Source organism: Vicia villosa, unplaced genomic scaffold (assembly GCF_029867415.1).
Source record: "Vicia villosa cultivar HV-30 ecotype Madison, WI unplaced genomic scaffold, Vvil1.0 ctg.001633F_1_1, whole genome shotgun sequence".
Lineage (NCBI taxonomy): Eukaryota > Viridiplantae > Streptophyta > Magnoliopsida > Fabales > Fabaceae > Vicia > Vicia villosa.
This window is the reverse complement of record NW_026705680.1, coordinates 256237-272347: the sequence shown is the minus strand read 5'-3', so window position 1 is coordinate 272347 and position 16111 is coordinate 256237. Positions and strand designations below refer to the sequence as shown.

The 16111-nt window shown below is 33.5% G+C and overlaps 1 protein-coding gene across 1 annotated transcript; it reads right to left on the bottom strand.

Annotated features, from left to right (window-relative positions):
- Positions 1 to 161: 161 nt before the first annotated feature.
- LOC131636108 (protein FAR1-RELATED SEQUENCE 5-like) lies at positions 162 to 2786 on the bottom strand. The gene is made up of 2 exons (XM_058906758.1): positions 1930 to 2786; positions 162 to 1705 (listed from the first exon to the last, which is right to left on the bottom strand). The coding sequence occupies exons 1-2, from the start codon at positions 2777 to 2779 to the stop codon at positions 162 to 164; spliced, it is 2394 nt and encodes a 797-aa protein (XP_058762741.1). The 5' UTR covers positions 2780 to 2786.
- Positions 2787 to 16111: the final 13325 nt, after the last annotated feature.

The following is a 16111-nucleotide window of genomic DNA, read 5'->3' as shown; positions in this document are numbered from 1 at the left end:
ACAATGGAAACATAGAAATATCATTTATTATCCATTCCGGTCACTAATGTATTTGCAGTAACTAAAACGGAATAGTAAAAATTCTGCTTACAGTATGATGAAAATTTGAAATAGTAGACTGAAATATAATAGTCTAAAATAATGGAAAGAAATAATGAAAATCAATCAACATTGTTGATTGTTAAAGCTAATTTTGCAGCATCTTCTTCTTTCTTTTGTTTCTTCCGCTGTGCGATGAATCTTTGTCTCTCCCTAGCTAACTCATAATCACTTTTGAGCCGTTTCTTAGCCCTGATTGGATTGGGTCTCTTTTTGAACTTTTTTACACTAGAATCAACTACAAGAGGTTCAGCAACACTAGTATCTTTGCAAGATGCAGACCTGGAAGATGAAGGTTGACCGGAAACACCTTTAGCAACAATCAACTCTTCCGCTTGCTTCCCACATTCAATTGCAGCATTAAGAAAAAATTGGCACGCATCAGGGTCCATGCAAACACGGGTTATAATCTGAAGCATAACACCAGAAGCTTGTTGATATCTTTGTGCAAAAGTAGTATCTTGAATACCTCCAATACTGATGGGTTTTAAAGCATCAAGGGATGGACGAATTCCTTTAGTCCAACGCTTCAATATGTAGTGGTCAGGTATGGACTTCAAGGACTGGTATTGGACAGAACTCCCTAAGAAGTCTAATATCTTGAAAACATGGCGACATAAGAATCCCCGGTTCTCGAACATCCGACAGGTACAAGTAAAAATCTTGTTCCCAATATCTACCGTAACAACCCTCTCATCAAGTCGCAAAGGATCTTGATCATTAGGAAGAAGGTTTTCTGGAACTTCTTCGACCGACATATAAACATTCGCAGCGGCATCATTATCAAAATCCATCTCATCGGCATCACGAACAAGTTGAATTGTGAACACTTTGAAAACTCTATTAGAAATTGAACTTCTTGACATGTCCTCCTCATAATAATATTTGAAAGAAAGATCATATTGCTTGTGAATGAATGCAAACGATGCTGGAGTATACTTGGCGACAACGGACCTCATGAGTTGGCTGTTGGGATAATTGTTTCTTGGCCTAGTATTAGCAGCCTTGAAATCACAATCAGCATGATTATCTCGCATTTTCTCAACCATAACATTGAAATGGATAAAGAATTGCACAAGTGAGTGGTCTGGCTGAAGAAAGTGGCGAAGAAAGGCATTGAACGACTCGCTTAACTGTGTGGTCTTCAAACCGGCAGTGAAGTGTGATTTCACCCAAGCAGAAGACCATTGAGTACGATTACGATGAATCTGGACAAGCCAAGTAAATTCAGAAGTGGCTTTACCACCAAAACAATTTTGAAGCATCTTATTCCAATTGAAGTCAAACTCTGCCTCATCATCAACATTCGAAACCAAGTGATGTAGTTCGTCAAGAAATGCACCATTGCAACGAGAGCCTAAGTTGGACTTTGCATTCTCCCCCATGTGCCAAGAACACAAGCCATGGAAGACATCGGGGAAGATGTTTGGAACTGACTTCATCAAAGCAGAAGCTTGGTCTGTATAAATTGTAATGGGTTTCTTATTTTTCATGCACTTCAGGAAAGTGGTAAACAACCAATCAAAACTTGCTGAAGTCTCATCGTATAGCAGGGCACAACCAAATAATACACTCTTACGGTGGTTGTCAAATCCAAGGAACGGAGCTGGTATGTGTGACAAAAACATATAATGAAAAAGTTAAAACAATTGATGATATCAATCTAAAAGCAGTGTCATACCTAAAACAAAGGATGTTATCAATATATCTTTATACTAATATACCATGATGTAATAATAAATATGGTAGAGAAAATATATCAACGCACTAATAAATACAAAATAAAATGGAAGCTTGATATAATAGTAGTGAAATGAATAGAACACATACCTAATGGGCGATACTCCGTATTTGTTCGATAAGTAGTGTCGAAACTGATGAGATCACCAAATAATTCATAGTCTTGCTGCATGATTGCATCTGACCAGAAAATACTAGATATGTTCTCTTCAGAATCTACTTGGATATCATAATAAAATGACGGGTTCCTCAAAGCTTCGTTTCTAAGATATTCTTGGATAATAGTGGCATCACCAATGACCATTTCCTTTTGTCGAACAGTGGTGAGAAAGTTCTTTAAATCTTGGAAGCAATACCCAAGGTTCTTTGAACCACCAGCTATTTGACGCATAACTTGAAAGGAGGATCTTACAGACATGCCTGATTTTGAATTTATTATAGCAAGTTGTTTTTGAGGCTCACTAATCTCTCGAGCCGATCTCAAGTAATGCGAATGCTCGGGTTTATGGAGAGGGTGGTTATGAGTAACATTCCATTTGTATATGTGATAACCTTTAACATTGGAATCATACTTCAACGAAATACTAGCTGGGCAACCAGTCCTTTCCTCGGGAAGTTCTTTCTCTTTATGATATTCAATGAGAACAGGAGTATCCGAGTTTGTCTTGTTCTTAGGATCCGCCCGACTTCCGTGCTTGAAACCATGCTTGTTACAAACATAACGGATATATTGCACAATGTCCGTTTTTTTGTTACGAGAATCATAGAAGGAATGCAAATTTCTTCTCACGCTAAATCCCTTTTCATGAGCGTATTTAGCATAGAAATCCTTGATTGATGAAAGCTCGTGGAAGACAAAATGTTGCCACGATTCATTATTTTCATCGGAGATTGAACCAACATCTTGAGTGACATTTGTGGAAGACGATATCTCATCCATTAGCAACACAACCTACATAATACAAATTACAACTTTATTAATAAGACAGATAGATATGCATATTCAATATTACACAGTCAAGGTTATTCTATCAAAATATATTGCACATTACTCATGGAATCCTAACATTACTCAACCATATTTACAACATAATTACAATCAGTTCTATTGAAATTCAACACTAAGGGTAATGTAAATCCCCTGTTCATATGCAAGCACGGTTAGTTCAATTGGAGAAAAGCTTTACAACATAATTGTGCAGCCCAAACTCATGGTTTACAACATAATTCTACGGCCAGTAACATAATATTCATTTATTGTTCATAGAAAAATTACAAAGAAAATCCTTCTATAAGACACACTATAATACACACATTCAGTTAATCAAACAGTTTGTGTGATACCCTTCTAACCAAATTTCACAGAAATTAGCAGAACAAAGATGATAGGTGAGATAGGGAGAGCAAGTCTGACTCACCGATGGCGGAGCGGAGCTGTGACCGAAAGAGAGGGAGTTTCAACGGTGTGTCTGTGGTGATGCTGCAGAGCAATTCTCGGTGTTGTCACGTTTCGAAATTTCGACAGCCTTGTACTTTTTCACTTCGTTCACCTTATCCAATATACATTAGGCAAGGTTATTATATCAAAATATATCGCACATTACTCATAGAAGTATGCAAGGTTATTCTATCAAAATATACATTACTCATGGAATCGTAACACTACTCAACCATAGTACATACATTACTCAATGAATTCTTGAATTAGGTAAAACAATCAGTTCTATAGAAATCCAGAAATTGAAGTGTGAATCATCTAAAATTAAATTTAACAAGTTTAAAATTCAATACCTATGATTTCGTGGATGAAAGTGAGCTGTGAGAAATCACCGGAATGAATTATTGATGGCGGCGAAGAAAGGCGACGATGATTAGGTGTTAGGAAGGAAGCATGGCAACAGTGGTGATGTGTTGAGAAGGAAGGATGAAGACGGTGGTGATCGGCGGAGATTGGCGGTGGCGACGGTGCAGGCGGTGGCGACGGTGCAGCGGTGACGACGGTGGTGAATTGAGAAGAAAATGATGTCTGAGTTGTTGAATTGAGAACGAACAAATCACGAAAACGTTTTTTTTTTCTGTTTTTAGTAAATATATATATGGTGATTTCTAGCCATTAGATGGAAATATTGATCCAAGGGTTTAGGTTAACTTATGCACCATGCATAAATAAATGTTTATGCATATTAGCAGCTGCCAAAAGTAGTGGGGTGAGCGGATGTAAATTAATTATTTTTTTTAAAGAAAAGTTAATAATTTTATTTATTAATTTTTAATTTGTTTAATTTGGTTTTGGCGGGAAGTATTTGTTAGAGAACTTGTAGGATTATAATTTAGTATGATATGATACCAAAATATTTTAAAGTTTAACTCATTTTAAATTTTTTTCTCTACATCTTTAAATATGAATTTCTAATCATAAAATAGAACAACAGAATAATCTAGAAAAATGCATAACAAAATAAAAAAATTACATATACATCCTTACGCAAAAGTTAGATATAATAGAAAAAATATATACATTTGATAAAAATTGTATTATATTATAAATTAAAAAATATGAAAAGTAAAAGAAAAACATTACCAAAATAAATAAATAAAAATTGACAAATTTTATTAAAGACAATTAAAATTAAAATAAAAGTTTTTAATAATGTGTTAGTGGGTGGTTAATATGGTAATGAGATGAGATAAGGTGACAAATAAGAAGCTTATAAGGGAGTAAGGATCCTCTCCATTTCTCAAAAGAAATGGAGGTGCCTATTACTATAGTTTTCAAGAAAATAAAAGATATAAATGCACGTATTTTTAAAAGTGGTGACATTAATTACATATTTATACACCAAAATCATAGTAATGGATACCTCCATTTCTTTTGAAAAATGGAGAGGATCCCTACTCCTTATAAGGATAGAACATTGAATGGGAGGGTTTTCAATAAATTAATTCACATATTTTAGTGGGTTTAGTGGGTTACTTAAATGGATTTGATAATACTAAAGATAATAATAACAAAATTATGAGTTTTTATAGATTAATTACATGATTAAGTATTAAATATCACTAAATAAAAAAAAGTGTGGAAAGAGATAGTAATTTAATTATTAAAGAAATTAAAATTCAATAATTAAAAGAGATATTGCTATAAATTACAATAATTAAATAAATAAATATAGATTGATTCAAAAATACCATTCAATTCGGCGGTAAAAGTTATAAAGTAACATAGACATGTCTGATAATTCAACTTGTATTTAAGCAGCGGAAACATCATTAAAGTTGACATCGACACTAGAAACTATCAGTACTAAAAATATGACATTTGCTTAAAAGATTTTATATCAGGTATCAAAATATATGATGTGAAATTAAAAATATTTTTCAAAAGATTTTACATCATACATTTATTTCCAAAGATATAAAAATTATATGAAAAAATGAAAAAAGTATAACATAGTGGCAGTATTGTAAATAAAATGAAAAAAAAACATGCGGTGGAAGAATTGTAAATAACATGAAAATCTTGTTCTAAGGGATTTTACATCGGGCCGAGATAATACCGAATATGAGAAATGTAATTCATAGTGGACCTTTACATCGATTCAGTTAAAACCCAGTGGGAAATGTTAGGCACAGTGGGCCTACACATTGGGCCATTCAAGAAACGATGGAAAATGTTACGGCCATTCTTTCCCTAAAACCTTAGACATTCTATACAAACACAAATCTTTTCTTCTTGTTGTCGTATGAAAAGCTCCAACGGTCTCTCCATCTCTCCACGAACACAGCCAAAGACAACAAACACAATCACAAACTCACGTCGAAGCCATGGTCCTTCTCACACGGTCAACCTTCTCACACGGGACCTTTTCACACGGTCAACCTCACGTCGAAGCCATGGTTGGTGATGTGAGTGATTTTATGAATGACATCAATAATCCCAAAATTGCTGAGATTGAAACTATGATTTGCATAACCAAAGTTGTGAGATTGTTTGTTGTTTTGTTAGCATAGCTGTGGCAAAGGACTTGGAAAGAAGTCTGTTCTGATGTTTGTGTTTGTGTTTGTGTTTAGAATCCATCAACTTGTTAAAAAAATTGATTTGTCTCTAAAATTTCTATATCTTTCAAGTTCATGTACTCTAATGTTAAGAAGCTTCAAGTGGTTTCTACTTCCTAAATTCTCTTCTGCTGACTTATCTTTATGTTTTGATGTAGGGGTTTGTGGAAACTTAACATAGCAACATTTTCAAAGAGGTAAACATACTTAATTTCAAGTTTTAGAAGGCGCCTTAACTTGTTGGCTAAAGTACATTGTTCTGTTCTCTTTAAGAAAGAATTGCAATCAACTTGTTTTTGTAGTTTTAAAAATCAAGTTTCCTACGCCGGCATGTGAACTAAGATTAGTCTTATTTTGGCTTCCCCAGTTTTAATTCACGTTGGAATAATAATTCAATAAATATCCATATAAGATGTTCGTAACTGTGAGCTATTTGTTTACTATAATGTAACAACTAGCTCATTTTTGTTATTGAGCTGCAGGTCGATACAAACCGATTCATGTTCGGTCTCATCATATGTATAGTGTGATTTTTCGGTGAATGTTGTTCATAGTATTAGTCGTTTGGGATGCCATCAAATGTCATTTGGAGCGATGTCGGCACCAACTCAGATTTGGTTTATGTTGTCATGATTGATGATAGAGCGGGGGCTAATAATCGGTTCATGCAAAGTATTCGTATGACTTTAAGGGGTTGGTCTTATAGGGGTTTCTATCATATCGTAGACGATCTCGTATTCCCGGAAATATCGAAGACCGCCATGGATGTAATTGCTAATAAAAGTGTTGATTTTAAAACATGAACGAACAGCGGCGAAGGCTAACTTCCCTTGTCGTCAATTTGGATCGCGAAGGTTACAACATGGTTTGATTTCAGTTTACAAAGCTCGCGTTCAGATAAGTTTCTTGTTATTTCTTTAACTTTCCCTGAGTTAGCATCGACTTGAGAAACAATTTCTTATTTTCTAATTGCGCTACTGTTAAAAGACAAGTAGCAATGGTATTACTCTTCCATAAATAGGTGAGTTAAAGCAATAAAATTTGTGCAATGAAATTATCCTTCACTGGTTAGAAAAATATGTGGTCTGTGTGATGTGGGAAAATGGGAAAAATAGCGACCTAACTTTGGTCTGTGTGGTATTGGAAACATATGAAATATTAGGTACAAAAAAAAGTTACAGCAAAAATAGGAAAAACACCTAGAATTCGCTTAAAAGAAGAAAAAATATTACATCAGCCCATTGAGGAAACAGATGTAAAAACAAATATATTACACCGGGGAACTGGAAAAACTGATGTAAAAATTATATATTACATCGGTCCGTCGAATTCACCGATGAAAAATATGGCATATATATTTTTTTATAAAAAAATTGAATTATTTTTCACATCATACATCTGAATTCAACCAATGTGGTATGTTAAATTTTCACATCGGGCCGTGGCCCGATGTAAAACGTCTCTAATTTACTACATCGCTTAGATTTACATCGGAACCAGGCCCGATGTAAAAATTACTTTCTGCACTAGTGTATAAAGGAAAACTCCATCTTCCACTCACATCAAGTCATCTACTACGAGTTATCTGCACGGCGCCCATGCAAAAGAAACATTCAAACAGAATGAGTGAGATATTATAATTATATAAAGGAAAGCATGAGATTAAGCAAACATCAGATTATTATTTGCACATAACCCATTCCACAATGCAATTCAACACAATCAACACATCACCAACCAACACAATAACAGTAAAACCAATATGTAATGCAATGAGGCACAACCATTCGACTCAATGCATGTGGTACCTATATGTGAACACTCACGTGCACTGTCCCAATCGTATCCTTCTATGATCAAGGCTACAAATTCGTTACCATCACCTCCGATAACACTTCACTGATTCCATCACCTCCAAAATCATCTCTACTGGTACCCAATCGCCACCTCTTGGGATTGAGGCACATTAACACCAAACCATTTTCCAACATCAATGTTAATTCTTTGTGTTATGATTGGAATTATATTTGCTAAAACTAACTTATATGAACATGTTGAACAAGATGTTCTATTCACTTCAACTAAATAAGACATGTCGAGAAATATGTTTTAAACAAGATCCATTCGACATCACGTCTGTTAAAGTTATAGTTGGATCTGTTGAAGTTTGTTTAATGTACAGCTGCAAAATATTTTGGAATATTATGCAATCCTATGTGGCACTTGATTTAGGGATAAGAGATTGTCTCTGTTTTCAACATACGTGATTGGTTTCTAAATATGGAAAATATTTAGGAAACTAATGATTGAAGTCATATCTTCATGGAAAACATTGTGGAGTATTTTTTGGATGCCCTGTTGCGATTTGAAGTCCAAGTCCAGTCCTTAAGATTGATTTAAATAACAAGCTTCAAACCTAGTATTGTATGGAATTTACATTATAATTCATGTTAAGGTTTGTGCAATCTTGTCTATTGTGAGCTCTCTAATATGATATTGATATAAGACTTTGGTGTTTTTATTGAGTTGTAAGTTCTGTGTTCATTCATAAGCTTTTAAGCATTGAGTGAATGTGTTTTGGAAGTGTTTCTTCTAATATTTGTAATTGATTATCACAATTCTGATTGAGGGGGTTAAGGAGGGCCTCATACCTAGGCGAGTCTTAGGTAAAAGTTGGCACGGATGGTGATTAAGTGAGAAAAGTGTAAATTGGAGATTGTTTACGTGTGAACCGGATGTTGTTTGCATGGTACTTCTAAAGAAATCTATGGTTTTTATTGAGGGAAGAGGAACGATAGTAGGAGAATAGATATAGTGATTAGAAACTGTTTTTTAATTTCAATTTTAATCCACCTAAGGCAGCGCTTTGTTAGAAAGCGCTTTCTAATGATAATCTAATGCAGCACTAATGAGAAGCGCGGGCTAATATGGGCCTTTACCAGCGCTTTTAAGATATTTTTTTAAAATTTATTTGACTTTAGACAGCGCTTCTGAGAAGCGCTGGCTAATGTGGACCTTTACCAGCGCTTATTTAAATCGCTTTCTAAAGCAACCTTTTAGCAGCGCTTTTAACAAGCGATGTCTAAGTTCGGACTTTTAGCAGCGCTTCTACTCATTTTCGTATACATTTTCCGTGTTTTTTTACTTATAGCAGTGATTTTGTATAAAAGCGTTGTCTAAGCTGCGCTGTCTAAAGGCCTTTTTGGCATAGTGGATTGAAATTCTGGTAAAAGAAACTAATTAAATATATAATATAATCAAGTATCAGCCATAGGATGTCCACAACTCAAATGTAAAAGAGGACTGAAATTCTTGAAAAGTTGAAACATATTTTAACATTCTGTTTCTCTAGCTTACCATCTTGATTTTCTTAGTTTACATATTTCGTGAGAATGTATATAGAGAGGAAACTACACCAATTGTCCGTAAGAATCAAAAGAGTTTTGGAGGAATAAGTCTATACTTTGGTAATAATATTTATTTCAATTTAAATCAAACTTAATTTGAACATTTTACAGCCTCCTTAACCTAGAAAAAAAACTTTCATATCCTCTTTAAAATCCTCCATCTAACATACCCTAAACTCAATAACCAAAACTAAATTGGTGGAAGCAGCTATATATAAAACCAAACAATGATTAGAAGTATTAAAAAAGAAAAGAAATTATTTTGGGAACAAAACTTAAGTAAAGTGGAGGTTAGTTACCTGTGATCCATCACGTATACAACTGGATACATTGTCACAAATGGCATGAGTTTCAGAGTGTTGTGTGTTTTGAATTTAAAATTAAGGTTTTAACAGAGGTTTTAGGTTTGAAGCATAAATTGAACAAAATATCAAAATAGAGAAGAGGATTCACGGTACTTTTCCGCGATGAGGGTACCAAAAATGTCAAAATGAGAAATCATAAACATAAAGTTCACAAATTGATTTGTAATGTCTATAGAGAAATTTGAAAAAGAGAGGAAAGAGAGGTTAATGCGGTGGATCTTTACTTAGTGTAAGACTAGAAGAGGAAGGGGAAGAGATTGGTTTTGAAAACATATTATTTCATAGGTGTAATGAGATAATATTAATGACAAAAATGAGTACCAGGAGCCCTAGTGGTTAATTCCAAAAGAACATCATCAGTGATCCTTTTATTCAAAGGCTGATCAACGTGGATACTTTCCCATAAAAATGTATCAGTTAGAACAGTAAAATGCAGATATTTTCATACTCTCGCAACAGTTTATTTTATTTTTACTCGTGATAATTGTGATTGAAAATGAAAAGATGATATAACTGGAATCAAAGAAAAATGAGAGCATTTGTTGAGAGATTGAAAAATTGAGAGTAGGCATACAATGCGGATGCGGAAAATATGGGTGAGATAGTGAGAAATAATAGGATATTTTTATTAAATGAGTCAAAAGCTAAAAAAATCAATAAAAGAGAGAGAGAGAGAGTTTAACGGTGAATGTTGAATGAAGCTCAAGAAGAAGGGATTGGTGTTGGCAGTGGCTATTAAATGAAGCCGTGTTTATCTATGAAGATGTCTCTCTAAAAAACTAAATGCAAAAAAATTGTTACAAATTAAATGAGACATCTACGGTTTTTGTTAGGGCAATATGCTAATATGCTAACGAGTGCTCCAGAGGCACTCGTTAAGACTTATTAATTGCATCTTGAATTCATTAATATTTTTAAAAAGAGAGTTTATTAAAAGTGTTATTTAAAAAAAAGTTAAATAAGTTTTTGGTCCATATAAATATTGCAGTTTCATTTTTATTCTCTCTTGTGATATTTGCAACAGTTTTAGCTAGTTTTGACAACGATTTTTTTTATAAAAACCGTTGCCTAAAAGCAGGGAGAGACTAAAAGTAAAAACTGCAATATTTTTAGAGACAAAAAACCTATTTAATCCTAAAAAAAGTGTTATTTAAGATAGAATGTTGAAATTTTCGAAACCGACGTTACCATTACTTACTCATTTTTTCATTTTCATTTACTGCTTATTGCTTCTTCTGCATATTTAAATTTTAACGCCTATTAATTTTTTTAATTTCAAAAAACACTACTTTTTTTTTCATATGTAGTTTAAAATATATAATATAGATAAAGTGCTTTCTTTTTATTTTTTATTTAATTTTATCAAAACATTTAAATATTTACATTTAATATAAATTTTTATTTTAGTTTTTTAGTTATTATTTTCTTGCACTATTTTACTGTTAATTTCTTATGAGTTTTTATTTTTAATTTTTTTGTTTAGTTTATTTTATTTTTAGTAAATCAAGTTCTCATGTTTAAAGATAATAATATTGAAATAATGATACAATTATTTGAATTTTAAATTTAATTTAATTTCCCATGTATTAACTATGTAGTTTATGAAAGAGAAAATAAATGAATAAATTAATTTAAGTCAATGTAATAATTAGATACATTTAATTACTATTAAATTAAAAATATAGTTAAAGCTCATTTAATGCTTCTCATTTAGTGTCTCAGGACACTGATTAATAGGACCCTTAAAGTAAAGTGTGTTGCAAATTATATATTTGTAACCTCTAGTAATGTTTCTGGATAATTAATTTCGATGATATATAATTTATGATATAAAGATTTATTGGGTTTTTTTTTAGTTTATCTAAACTAACAATTTATAACTATAAATTTGTTAAATAAGTTTTATAAATTACTTATTAATTAAGACCAATGTAGGCTCATATTGAAAGTTTTTTTTAGAAATTTGTTTATTTTGTTAGATTTATTTTTAAATTAGGAAATATTACAAAATTTATAAAAATATAAAATGATCTAATTAATAGATGGATTGCGACGATAATTTTGATAGGTTACGACGGTTAAAACAATCACAATTTGAAATCTACGACGGTTCCAATACTATCGCAGAAACGTGTGTCCCCATGTTGTTTCACGACGGTTGACAAAACAGTCGCACCAACCGTCGTTTTCACTCACGATTGTTAAGGAACTGACGTAAACTAAATATTACGACGGTTGCCAAACGTCGTGAATATCAGTTTGATTTTTATCTTCATTGTTAATTGCGGCAGTTACCAAGTGTCGTGAATTTCAATTTGATTTTTGTTTTCATTTTTTACTGCGACGGTTCAAATTATCGTGAATGTTATTTTTTCTTTCATTTTTAATGCTAATTGTAACGGTTTAATACAATCTATGAGCAGTTATAACCCCCGCTAAAAGGATCAATTTTTAATAGAAAAATAAGAATAACAACAAAGATTCACATATTTTACCATATTATCAATAACTTTCATTTTGCCTTTCTTGAGTACAAACTTTAATTTTTGACATTGAACTAAATGAAGATAAAAATAATAACACCCTAAAAGCTTATTGATGAATCAGACAACTTCTATTTTTCCGCTGCCAACCATACTAGAGATACAAAGTCATTGTTGAATGGAAACCACTGCTGTTGTTGTCACTCGAAGTCTCCCATTCCAAATCACTAGTCATAGCATCCATCAATTATACACCTGTCACAATATTTTGGCAGTAACATAAAAATTACAATAAAACATCATGATGACACAACAATAAAGAAGAAACAAGTTAGTCTATGAACATGAATTCTCACCAGATTTTGAAATAGATGGAATCAGAATCAATCTGCACTTTGTCAAAGATAATTAGTATCTCGCGAAATAGGAGATTTGATGTCTAAGAAGATTTGCCCGCCCGGAATGTTGGTTCTTGCAACTTGTTTCTTTTCCAAAGTCCAGAGTGGGCACCCGTTATTGGGCGACTAAAAAGATGCTATGGAAGAGATATTATATCCCTTACCTCTATATATAGTCCCTCACACACGACAACTTGTAAAGGGAGAAGATGGTTTGGTTTTACATTTATCATTATAAATTATTAGAGAAATAAAAACATTCATAGAATATCAACATTGATGATGAGGTTCTCTTTTATTGCCAACTATTTGAGACCAACTGTTGTGTGTATTTTAAAGTTAATATTTTAGTTATATTATATTTCACAAGTTCTGCATGTTTGACAAGTTCTACATTTTGGCATGTGGCAACTAAATGCTTAGGATAACAAAATATTCAAATTAGCAGTAATTAAGATTTTTTTATAGTGATATCCTAAGGAAAACAAAATATTCCTAAAAACTAGAGTAAATGATATTTGGAAAGTTTTATATTTGACAGAAAAGAAGAAAAGAATCATACATTGTTCTCATTGATTGTGAAGAAAAATAACGGATTAACCACTAAACAAAATATGGCCAACAAATTGTTCAATTTTTATATGGTGAATGAAGTTTTCCTCGCGGCACGAAGCTGACTGATCTCTGCACATTATATCTTAGTTTCATCATGAATAGTTTGTATTTAATTTTCATCCAAAGAACTCATGGAAATATAAATTTCTACACTTTGTTTGCTAGATGTGTTTTTTCTTTGCAATGAACTCATCATGTTGTCGTACTTGTGCTTCCGACAAATTTGGAACATCGATATCAATAAAATGACTCATGTTTCCTTGTTGATTATGCAAAACAATAAAATCATCAAAAAAAATATTCTAAGTACCAATTCAGTAGTTGCACCTTCTAAAGACGCATGGGAAGCTAGACCATATTTGATTGAGATCAATAGTGTAAATGGACTCACAATTGATGGCAATAATGTAGGAGAAATCGATGGAAATGGTGCTACTTGGTGGGATTGTTCAAGTTGTAAAAGACCAAGGTTCTTCTGCATTAAGATTTTCGGCTTAAATTCCTAACCTTGCTGGTTCATCTTGAGTGTTTAGAGTTTTCAAGCAAGATCAATATATGGGAATGTATGCCGTATCATCTTCTTCAGGTGGAAGATGGACAAGGGTGGAGAGTTTAACAACAAATGGAGTGCTAGGGATCTTTATAAGGAGTTCAAGGGTCTTGGGGTTATTGATGAGGTGGTGACACCACCAAAGAAGGATAAGAGAGGAAGACAGTATGGTTTCGTTCGGTTTTTCAATGTTGAAAATTAGAGGCTTCTGGCGACAAAACTGGACAATATGTTCCTGGAAGGGAGAAAACTTTTTGCAAACCTTCCAAGATTTAATAGGAGTGAGATCAAAGGTAGTAGAGGTAATGAAGTGTTTTTTAAAGCAGACGGTAACAGAAGTGGTGCAAGGTGCTTAAGAAGGGATTCAAAAGTGGGTGGAGGTAGAACTTTCGCCGATGTGACTAGAAACCAGACTAAGGTAAGGCAGTCTTATGAGGATCTAAATGCAGTAAAACCGACTCTGTCATATGAAGCACGTGCTGAAGATTTGAATAGATATAAGAGAGCCTTTATTAGGGAGATGTTAGTGCTTGGTTCTGCATATATGGTGAAGATCAAGATGTTTCACGAAGAAGGAATCTTTTCAGTTAGGGTCACAACGATGGGAGCAAATTCCTGTTTGTTGGAAGATCTCATAGAAGGGGAGGTTGAGAGTTTCATTAAGGAAAGAAGGGAGTGGTGGGGAGGTGTGTTTAAAAACATTAGGAGGTGGTTACCGGAAGATGTAGAACATGAAAGATTGGTGTGGTTAAGATGCTATGGCGTTCCTTGCCATGCCTGGAATGACTGTTTCTTTAAACACTACGCCAAATTTAAGTTTTAGCAGCACCCCTACTAAAGCGCTTCTAGTAAAAAGCGCTGGTATAGGTTGCACTAAAAACAAAATAAAAAAACACGCTCTTAAAGGGGGGGGGGGGTAATGAAAGCGCTTTTCAAAAGCGCTCTTATAGGGGGTGGGTATGAAAGCGCTTTCTAAAAGCGCTCTTAAAGGGGGGGGGGGGGTATGACAGCGCTTTTTAGAAGCGCTGGTATAGAATGGGCTACGAAAGCGCTTTCTAAAGCGCTGCTATAGGGGTAGGCTACGAAAGCGCTTTTCTCCTAAAAAACGCTGGTATAGGGGGTTCTTCTAAAGCGCTTTTCAAAAGCGCCCTCGTAGGTGTTTTAAAATTAAATTAATAAAACTTGCCCCAATTAATTTCTCAGTCTCTCTTCTTCTCCTCGCGACAGAATCCCTAAATCAATTTCTCAGTCTCTCTTCAACCCTCCGCCACGACCTCCGCCACGACCTTCAGCCGTCTCCGCCGCTCGTTTGCCGTCTCCGCCGCTTCAGTTGCCGTCTCCGCCGCTTCAGTTGCCGTCTCCGCCGCTCGTTTGCCGTTCTCCGTTCTCCCTCCGCCTCTGGTTTGCTGCATGTCCTTTTAGGTAATTTTTATGTCATGTTTGTGTTCTCTTCTGCTTCTATGTTGTCTCTTCTGCTTCTTATTCATATTGAATCATCTGGTTCATATCATTCTGTATTCTAGTGTTCTCTTCTGCTTCTTATTCATACAACGAAGCTTAATTACTACATTGGTCTTTTCTACTTTGATTGCTCGATTGATGCTTTGAGTAGTGTCGGTAGTTTTTTTGAATTTGATTAGGTTTTTGAAAATTCCCGGATTATATTTGGTTTGGAAATTGGATTCTTGTTGAAATATATTCATAAAAGAGTGAAGATAATTTGAGTGATTGTAGGTTATGTGGTGTGTAAATACAACACGACACCGACAAATTAGTGAAGATATTTTGAGTGCTATCTTATTGATTATTAAGATTTAATAGTATCCTTTGATATTAACGATAGAATAACATTCTTATTTAGATTTTTCCAACTAACATGTATATAAATATTGTTCACATCTTTTCATTGTTAATGAGAAATATTCAATATTCAAGTAAAAAGAAATTAATATCATTGATGTTAGAAGTGACTCTTAAACATAACTTAGGCACTATTTAGATAAACAGTTTAATTAAGTAAAAAGAAATTAATATCATTGATGTTATAAGCTATTTCTATAACAAAAGATAAAGATAAAGCATCTAGCCAAAACATATTTGAGCATTTCGGTTTTGTAAATTCGGGTGTTTGTAGTTACTAGCTAATTCATAATTGATTTCATATCATTTTAAATAACTGAGTTCTATATTGGGGTTTTTTTGATATTGTGTTAGTGTTATGCTGCACACTTTTGCAGCACCATTGACTACCAAAACTTTCTCTGTGGGAAACCAAACGGAAAAGAAAGAAGTGTTATGCTGCACATATAGAAATTAATGGTCTATTTTGTTTGAGAATATATTCTATTTTCATATTTTGCTTTCAATTTAAACTATAAAATTATAATTTTGTTTTCAT

Excerpts from the sequence above, each read along its gene's own strand:
- LOC131636108 (XM_058906758.1), bottom strand. The coding sequence starts at position 2,779 with ATGGATGAGATATCGTCTTCCACAAATGTCACTCAAGATGTTGGTTCA. Across the intron at positions 1,706-1,929 it reads TACGGAGTATCGCCCATTAG|CTCCGTTCCTTGGATTTGAC; the intron begins GTATGTGTTCTA and ends CACACATACCAG.